The sequence below is a fragment of the Panthera tigris genome, chromosome B3, assembly GCF_018350195.1.
Source record: "Panthera tigris isolate Pti1 chromosome B3, P.tigris_Pti1_mat1.1, whole genome shotgun sequence".
Classification (NCBI taxonomy): domain Eukaryota; kingdom Metazoa; phylum Chordata; class Mammalia; order Carnivora; family Felidae; genus Panthera; species Panthera tigris.
The window spans coordinates 5,021,757-5,031,649 of record NC_056665.1 but is presented as its reverse complement, the minus strand read 5'-3'; the positions used below and the strand labels follow the sequence as shown (position 1 = coordinate 5,031,649).

Below are 9,893 nucleotides of genomic sequence, written 5' to 3'. Positions count from 1 at the left end.
GCCCTCGGCCCAGCCTCCCCCCTCGGCCGCCTCAGGAGAACCAGTAGAAGAGCAGGATTTCCAGGGGCCGTTCTCGGCGGCCAATAAGCGCGGTGGGGGGCGGGCCTCTCCCGTCCATTGTTCTCGGTGCCCCTCGGGCTCGAGCCGTGGTGGATCCGGAGGGGTCGTGTTGTGCCCGGGGGCGCTTTTGCGTGCGGAGTGGCTGCGGAAGCCCGATCTGGTCTCCCGAGAGGTGAGCCGGGAGAGACGGGCCGAGAGCGGCGCGGGCCGGGGAAGTAGCCCGCAGCAAGGGAATAACGGGCCTGGAGCCAGTGCGGGCAGTCCTGCTGGGGGAGGGGCGTCGGGGGCGCTGTCCGCGACAGTGGGCCGGGGTCCCAGGGTGGGACGCCTGGGGTCCGCTCGGCGAAAGCACCCGGACGTTGCTCGCAGGCGGTGAGCTGCCTGCAAGTTCAGCCAGGGGCGCGGGATTGGGACTGGAAGGCACGCTGGACGGCATCCCGCTCAGCTCCTGGTTTCACGGATGGGGAAACTGAGCTTCCGAGGGGGCGTGTCTTGCCCGGGTCCGAAAGCGAATGAGCTCACCGGGTGCAGTTTTCCCGGGCTCCCAAGCAGGACTTCTGTTATACCTGTGCCTCTTCTAGCCCTTTGGTAAATAACACATTGAGAGCTTCAGTGTTCCCACTAGCTTTCTTCTTCTTTTTTTCCTTCTTCTTCTTCTTCTTTTTTTTTTTTTTAATTTTTCCTTCCCAGTTTTCCCTTTTTTTTGGGGGGGGGGAGGAGGGTTGTTATATGAGTCTTTACGATATAGTAATGATTTTTAAAGAATAATTTTCCCTTTTATAGTCTTTGAGTGGTAATTTCACTGCCCTCAACATCTTGTGTAATTAACGTCCCAAGTTTTTGTTTGGTTTTGTTTTTTGCCTTGTGTACGTGTTCATTTTTAAAGGGATTTGGGGTCATACTTTGTCTAGTGTTTCTGTTTTGCTAGGCGTGTTTTTTTCCATAATTTTCATATTTATGAAGATTATCCCAGATTATTAATGGTTAATAATAATCTTTGTCAGCATAATTTTTAAAAATGTTTGAAACTACAGCAGAATGCACACATCTGAGATTTCATATGTATGTTTTGTGCAACCATCATCAAATCAAGGTGTAGAACGTTTCCAGCACCCCAAAGGCTTTTTTGAGCCCCTTCTCAGTCAGTACCCCTGCCCCAAGGTAACCATTATTAAATCAGCATATTTTTTTAAAAATTGGCATAAAATAAATATATTTTACTGTGTGGCTGTGCCATAATTCACGAACTATTCCTCTGCTGCTGGATTTTTAAAACGTCAGGTTTGTTTTGCAATTAGGAACAATGCCACGGTTTTGTTTCCTTGCAAATATATTTTTCTTTACAAAGATGAATATTTTTAAAGATAAATTCCTGAGGGGCCGAGTCTGCATTGAGGAGAATGAACATTTTAAAACTTCATACTTTTTTTTCTCATTTATAATTTTAATCGAAGCATTGCTGTTTATTTTTTAAAACTTCATACTTCTATGGTAATAATGCAGTTAAGGTGTTGCCTTCCTTCCAGCAAGGCTCACAGTATCTTCATGCCTGATCCATTGCCAATCCTGAAGATGTCCCCGTAAGAAGGATGGCCCCTGAAGTTAAGTGACTAAGTTGTGTGTTAGGTCAAGGGCATTCCGCACCAAGTTTGAACTGATTCAGGGCAGAGTAACTCAGTCCTGGGTTCTTCGGAGGGCTTTGGATTTCTGATACTCCTGCTTTTGGAAAGAAAAGTGCTTGTTTTTTGTGCTTGTGATTCATCTTTTGCCGTAGAAAAGTTTTCAGGAATAAGCCGTTTTTCCTTTAAGAGAGGCAGGAAACTTGTGTTGATCTGTGGACGAGAATCACTTGGTGGCCTGACCTGGGCTGCTGTGAGTTAGATCCCTGTAGGACAGTCTGCTTATTGATTGTGGTTCCCTTTTTTCATTTCTCAGCCAGACGACTTGTGGAAATTTGAGGACGGAGGTGTCTTCTCAGACGAGCCTGGCTCTAGAAGACTGACGTTCAAGGCTCGAAGCCTGCGGGATTGCCTCGGGAAGGTGGATGATGGCTGCAGAGGGGCCGAGAGTAAGCACTCCCTTGAGCCCCTTGGTCCAGGCACCTCACGAGGAAGATGAACAGGAGGAGGTCACCACCATGATCCTGGAGGACGACTCTTGGGTGCAGGAAGCTGTACTTCAGGAGGATGGCCCCGAGTCCGAGAGCGCCGGCAAGGGCAGCCCCCACGGGGAGGCTGCTGGAGGGCCTCAGGGTGCGCTTGGCCGCCTTCGGGAGCTCTGTCGGCGCTGGCTGAGGCCGGAGGTGCACACCAAGGAACAGATGCTGACGGTGCTCCCCAGAGAAATCCAGGCCTGGCTGCAAGAGCACCGGCCCGAAAGCGGCGAGGAGGCCGTGGCCCTGGTGGAGGACCTGACGCAGACCCTTCGGGACGGTGGTAAGACGCCGGGCCTCACCGGGAGGGTGGGCACATGTCTCCGACGAGGGGGAGTGTGGTGTTTGTGGCAGAGGAGAACGTGGCGTCCAGGACGGAGCCCGGTGCAGCCCATTCTCCTGCTCTGTCTGCAGGCGGTCAGAACGCTGTCACCCCGTTTAACGCCCTTGTTGTGTGCAGTGACAGTTCCAGAATTTCACAGGACTACGCTCGGAGCTCTGTCTGTGCAGTAAGCGCAGTTTTTATGTCTGTGCTTATTTGGCGAGGGTGGGAAGCCGGTGGAGGTGGGGGAGGAGGGCGGCTGGAGACCGAGTAAACCACCCCCCTTGGCACCTTCCCTTGGTTGTGCAATACATGTTCAAATATTTGAAGTGCCAGCAATTAGAAAAACCAGATAATCCTACGTTCAAAGAGTGATTATTTTTATGAAACCAAGATCGGTGACGAGTAAGCCAGCTAATGCCTAGGAACTGTCTGTTAAAGTCATCCCGGGCTCTTGGCAACGGTTAACATACTTGTCTCCCGTGTTAGCGATACCTTCTGGGACGCGGACATGCCATTTCACTACTCTGTCTCCGTTCGGGGCTTCGGTTGTGGACCGAGCTCCCTGCTTACCAAATGCCTTCCTTTAGGCTGCTCCAGGACCCGTCGATCGTGGCTGCCTTTGCACTGCCCAGAACCGTAGACGTTCAGAGAGAGCAGAGGACGGGAGAGGTCAGGGAGGATGTGGGGCTGGAGCAGGAGGTCGTCGGCTGGAGTGGAATTTGGAAAAGGTGCAGGGCGGCGGGGAGGGGTTGGCACGAAGCTCGCTGGTTCAGGTGACAGTAAGGGAGGCCCGCTGGTTGGAGTAGAAAGTGTGTTTTTAGGAAGTGGTAGGATGTGGAGCACGGGGGCAGGGTGGGCTTGGACTGGATGTCGCTGGCCTCAGCAGGTTCTCGAACTAGAGCCCAAGCATGGGAGGAAGCGGAGTCTGGCAACAGGAAGTAGGTTTGATTCGAGTAGGGAGATGCTGGTGACAGGACAACAGCCGGGCCTTGGCTGGGCTGAGGTGGGGACAGCTGGAGAAGGGGAGGAGACCGGACACACCTAAGGTGAACTGCGAGTAACACTGGTTAGCGTTCATGGAGTCTTTTCTGGTCCGGGCCCTGCGCCTGGTATCTACGATGCAAAACTCACAGACCCTTCACCATCTTGGGAGAGAAGCGGGATTGTTATCACCAGAGAAACTGAGTGACTCCCCGAAGATCACGCAGTGAGTACAAGGACAAGTCAGGATTCGAACTCACGGGTCTGAGGACACAGTTCACGTTCTTAAGCGTTTCATCACAGACGTGGTGCAAAGCGATAGTTCCCAGCGAGGGGTTGGAAAGAGCGGACGCAGGCGAGGACTAAGACAAAGGGGGCTGACTCAGAGGTGTCTAGTCCGGAGGATTCAGAAGACTGGAAGAGAAGAGAAGAGAAGGAAAGGAAGGTGGTTTGGGAGCAGAGGTTGTGACGATGCCTAGGGACGTGGGAGGTATGAGTAAAGCTGTCTTTTGGAGAAAGGGGCTGATGTCAAGGGCCCACTGTGAGCCCAGCCCTGCCCTGGGCACCTTACGTGGCCATCTCACTGGCAATCCTGGGGGCGGCTGTCCTGTTGCAGATGAGGAAATGGAAGCTCCACAAGGTCAAGGCCTTAGTCGGTGTCGCACACAGCTACCAAGTGCTGGGGCCGGGATTCGCGCTCTGGTCTGTGTGCTTCCGTGTGTGTTTCGTAGTTTTTTTTCTTTCGTGTTGTTTTGTTTTTTGAGCAGCAGGCAGAAGTTTATATTAGAGTATAAGACCCGAAAGGAAGAAGAGTATGAAAGCTGTCTTTACAGAGACGGGGGCACTTGAAAGTGAACACCCTCGTGTTCGGTAGGTTTTATTTGAAGCGAAGTACCTGAGTTTCTTTGGCCCTGAAAAATAACTTTTGATTTTACTCTTCCTATTTAAGAAAACAAAACCAAAAATCTGTCATCCTATCCTAAAAACTTAATTTACCTGTCTCTTGACAGATGTGACAAGCTTGTGATGAACTTCAGGCTCTTCAGTCTGAGGCTGTGGAGAGGCCAGAGGGGTTGAGGGCTGAGGAGTGACCCCTGGGTTGTTTAGTTGGGGAAGTCACAAAGCAGAGGGTCAGGTCTCGGCAGGTGTCTGAGGTGGTTACAGGCACCCCTGCTACGACCCTCCCCACCTGGCTTGCTGCAGGGCTCTGTGCCTCTTATCAGCCCCAGAACATCCAAGATGGGTTCTTCGGTCCTCTGTCTTCTGCCCTTGCGATCGGCTTTGTTGGTCTCCATTCATTTCACAAAGTCGCCTGCCCCCGTCGCCCCCCCTCCCGGTGATTACTCAGAGGCACACCTGTGATCGTCTCCGTCCTTTCTCATTTATTCAGCGTAAGACCACTTGACCTCCGTTCTGTTTGTGCAGCTCGGGACCTTTGGACACGTTTATCCAGCACCGGACATTGCAAGGCCTGGTTAGACAGTGGTTATTTAATGTTTCACTACCAGGCACGTCTAGGTACTCCCATTTGAAGGTTCTTGTAAGTTCAGTTAAGACAGGACTTGTGTGAATAGCTGAGGTGGTAACACTCATCTCTCCTTGTGTTTCCCAAGGACACTTTCGTCCCCATTCACAGCCCTGAGCCAGGTCCTTGGTATTTCTCACCGGCACCCCCGTAGGAGGCATGGCTTCCTCCCCGTCCCTGCCCCTGTTCCAGTCCCACCTGAGTGATCGGGCGCTCTCCTGCTGAAAACTCGTCGTGAGTTCCCCCGTGTCTCCAAATCCAGCACAACCTCTTTCTTCGGCCCGGGACCGGGGCTTTGTGTGACCTGCCCTGCGGCTGCCCTCGGTCATCACGTCACTGCCCCTGCTCCATTCACACCAGATCTTGCTGTTCCTTGAACGTAGCTGGTGCTTTCTAGCATTCATCTGTGCTCCTGAATTCTGAGTTGGAATGGCTTTGTCCCGTCCCTGTGTGAGAAAACCCCGGGAGTCCTTTGACTGCATACCCTTGGAGATACCCTCCATAAAGCTGTCCTTACTTCTGGTCCCTCTTCCTGTCCCTAGGTCCAGCCACCCAAGAGCGTCCCTGATCATCTCTTCCAGAAACCATCTCCCCCAGGGCGTTTGGAACCCCCTTGTCCTTTAGCTTTTGATTATGTTCCATGTTGTTTTCCAGTTATGTGAAGGGTTGACTTAGTTCTTCTAGGAACCTATAAAATCCCAGAAGGCATGGAACCTCTTACCTTTCCTTTCCCTCCCTCCGTCCTACCCCTCCTTCCTTTCGTTTCCTTCCTTCCTTCTGTCCTTCCTTCCTTCCTTCTTCCTTCCTTCCTTCCTTCCTTCCTTCCTTCCTTCCTTCCTTCCTTCCTTCCCTCTTTCCTTTCCTTCCTTCTCCCTCAGCACTGCACACAGTGCCCCACTCACAATGGGAACTCACGAAGTGTTATTGGTATGAATAAGTAAATCCTTCCTGCCCATCTGCAGGTGTGGAGACGCTCCCCTGCACAGTCCACGAAGGAGGCAGACAGCTTCTTCATTCCAGGCTTTCCGCCTCTCCTTGAGGAAGCCGTGCTAAGCTTTTGTTTTATTTTTATACTTTTAAATGTTTATTTATTTTTGAGAGCGTGGAAGCGGGGTAAGGAACAGAGAGAGGGGGAGACAGAGAATCTGAAGCAGGCTCTGCGCTGGCAGCAGCGAGCCTGACTCAGGGCTCGGACTCACCAACTGTGAGATCACAACCTGAACCGAAGTTGGGACACTCAACCAACTAAGCCCCCCCGGCGCCCCTAGCCACTGTAGAATTGAGGCAGTTTGACCCGGTGCTATTCTGTAATTGCTTCACCCAGGTTTCATCCAACTTTCTGTAAGAGGTAAGCAGACACTGTTGGAGCCTGCAGACTGGCGGACTCATGCCACGGTGGCCTTCCCCAGACTCCCCACTACAGTGTTGGTGCTACATCAGAGGAATGGGGAAATGCTTCTCTCCTGATACATAGATTTTATCCCACAGAAGCTCCATCACCCAAAAAAGAGACTGCTGACATGAGAGGGGAGCAAAGGGAAATTATTGGGCTCAAGATGGATAAATTCCTGATAGATCAGTCCTCTGATCATTAGTGCAATGTGTGGTCCCTGGACCGGCAGCATCAGCGTCATCTGGAAATGTGTTAGAAACGAAATTCCTGGGCCCCACCCCGGACCGATGGAACCGGAAACTTTGAGCATGGGGGGTTTAACAAGCCCCCCGAGCGATCCTGATGCTGTCTCCACTTCGCGGGCCACCATGCTACACCTCTGGTTCTCAAATTTGACCACACTTGGGAACCACTTGGGGTCCCAGAGCCCACTCCCAGGGATTCTGATTTTCTGATTTAGTTGCCATGAGGTGTGGCCCAGGCAAGGAAGTTTTGAAAGCTCCCGAGTGGTCCTAAGATGCAGCAAAATTTCAGAACCACTGCTTAGAGCCTGGTTCCTGTGGACCAAAGATACTGCAATCACCCGGTGCTTGTTAGAAAGGTACACTCAGTCTCACCCCAACCCAAGTGAAGCCAAATCTGCATTCGAGATCTCCAGGTGGTTCGTCTGCACGTGGAAGTTTGAGAGGCACTGCTCTGGCTTAGAGAGCATTGGAGGTTGTCCGCTTCAGACCTACTCTTGTCCAACAGTCGAGCCAGAGTCACAGCTGACCTCTCCAGCCATCTTTAGAATCATCTGGCTTTTGAGCACAGGCAACAGGTGACCTATTCTGAGTTTTCTGCCACAGCAAAATGCTCCCTTTATGACAACAGAGCAAATACATTTGTTTTTCTTAAGAAGGAGAGCAGAGAAGGTGTCTGTCTTTTTAAAGCCACGATTCTTGGGGCGCCTGGGTGGCTCAGTCGGTTGAGCGGCTGACCTCGGCTCAGATCACAATATCGCAGTTTGTGGGTCTGAGCCCATGTCGGGCTCTGTGCTGACAGCTCGGAGCCTGGAGCCGGCTTCGGAGTCTGTGTCTCCCTCCCTTTCTGTCCCTCTCCCACTCAACCCTGTGTCTCTCTGTCTCCCAAAAATAAGCAAACATTAAAAAGTAAAAAAATAAATAAAGCTACGATTCTCAGCCTCAAAACAAAAATCACCTGTAATTCACGTAAATACCTGAAATGTGTACCACACAGAGCTCTTAGACGGAATGTCATACCTGTAGGATGTTCGGCAGTCACTCGTTTAAACTGCTAACCGAGCTCACTGCCGGTTTTATCAGCGGTTAAGCTTTCAAGCGGCCAGAGTGCAGGAGGGACAGAAACAGCGCTCCCAGTCGCTCAGGCATGAGCAGGTTCCTGCCAGGCTTGCCAGGACGGCGCTCCGACGGGGGGAGCTCGACTGGGCCCCAAGCTGTAGCCCAGTCAACGCCTGCGTTTTCGACCAATGGCTCTGACGGTGGTGTTGAGGCACTGGTGTGTCGCAGTCAGGTGGGAGGGGCTTTACCAGAATTTGAAGCCTAACCCATGCTAAAGTGCCAAAGCCTGTGACTAATTTATTTCATTGTTGTAAATGAATTACAGTAAATTCAGGTTTATCTCCCTAGTGATAGCGGTTTTCCGCACACTCGCTGTGTTATGCTTTCTGGTGTGAGAGAGAAAGAGGAGGCGTCTGGCCAGGCAGGGGTCACGCACGGCCCTTGAACCCCAGCGGGGATGTGCTGTGCACGTGAGTCTAGAGCCTGTGTCCTGGGTGGGAAAATCCAGGAACCATTGCTTTCGCCTGAGCTTGGCCTGCAGCTTTTGTTCAGTAACCCAGAAGGGAAGAAAAAGGTCATATGGCAATTCGAGAACTGTTTAGTGAATGGTATTTGGACGGTGGTCTCGCCATTTTGAAAAAACAAAATTGGATCCTCATTTCATAACTTACACAGAAATAGATACTGCCTCACAAGTGACAAAAATAAAGTCCAGATGGATTCTAGCTCTCTACTCTAAAAGACCTGGAATGACACGTAGGAGAATCTTTTTATAATCTTGTGGTGGAGAAGGCCTTCTTAAGCAAGACAGCAATCTTCAAAGATGGATTGGACACAGGAAAACAGAAAAGTCCTTTGTGTAAAAAAGGTACTATGCACAAAGTTAAAAAACAGTGCACCAACTGGAAATATTTGCAGCAAAGTCTGCGGTGTAGCAGATAAGCGCCCAAGATCCTTGATCTGTGAGAGGTTCCGTAATCATAAGAAGAGTCAACCCAGAACAATGAAAGGTAATTAAGAGATATGCATGGTCGGGGGTGTGCATGGGTGACTCAGTTGGTTGAGCGTCTAACTCTTGATTTCGGCTCAGGTCATGGTCTCGTGGGTCACGGGATCGAGGCTCCCACACACACCCCCAGTGGAGCTATCAGCTTGGAGCTTGCATGGGACTCTCTCTCCTTCTTTCTGCCCCTCCCCAGCTCATGCATGTGAGCTCTTTCTCTCTCTCTCTCTCAAAATTAATAAATAAAAGATATGAACGGGCAATTTAGAAATGAAAAGTAAATTGTAACTTTATGAAACCAGATGTTCAACTTTAGGAATGATCAGGGAAATACTCATTACAACAAGATACTATTCTTTTGCCTACTGGACCATCTGAAACTTAATAGCATGTTTCTGAGAATTCTCTGCCTTTCTGAGAGTTTATTTAATCTTTTAAAATTAACTTCAGGGGCGCCTGGGTGGCTCAGTGGGTTAAGCGTCCGACTTCGGCTCAGGTCACGATCTCGCGGTCCGTGAGTTCGAGCCCCGCGTCGGGCTCTGGGCTGATGGCTCAGAGCCTGGAGCCTGCCTCCGATTCTGTGTCTCCCTCTCTCTCTCTGCCCCTCCCCCGTTCATGCTCTGTCTCTCTCTGTCTCAAAAATAATAAAAATAAACATTAAAAAAAAATTTAAAAAAATAAATAAAATTAACTTCAGAATTAGGAAGTAATGTCACCTATTTTAAATTTGATAGAGGTGAGCCATATATTCTTTTTTTTTAGTGTGATAAAATTTACAGAATATAAAGTTTGCCATTTTAACCATAAAAAAATTTTTTTTAATGTTCATTTATTTTTGAGAGACTGAGACAGAACGCGAGTGGGGGAGGGGCAGAGAGAGAGAGAGAGAGGGAGACACAAATCTGAAACAGGCTTCCAGGCTCTGAGCTGTCAGCACAGAGCCTGACACAGGGCTCGACCCCACGACCATGAGATCATGACCTGAGTCAATGTCGGACGCCCAACCGACTGAGCCACCCAGGTGGCCCGCCGTTTTAATCACTTTTATGTGTACACTTCAGTGACATTAGATATATTCATATTGTGGTACAATTGTCACCACCATCATTCATCTTCAGAACTTCTTCCTTTTCTCGAGCTGAAACTCTGTGCG

General features: G+C 50.4%; 1 protein-coding gene across 1 annotated transcript in view; it reads left to right on the top strand.

Annotated features, from left to right (window-relative positions):
- Nucleotides 1-130: 130 nt before the first annotated feature.
- The window catches only part of ZSCAN2 (zinc finger and SCAN domain containing 2), a 20,408-nt gene continuing 10,645 nt past the window's right edge, over nucleotides 131-9,893 (top strand). The window contains 2 exon segments of the mRNA XM_042988000.1: nucleotides 131-232; nucleotides 1,996-2,495. Coding sequence (XP_042843934.1) covers nucleotides 2,105-2,495 — 391 coding nt within the window. The 5' untranslated portion in view covers nucleotides 131-232; nucleotides 1,996-2,104.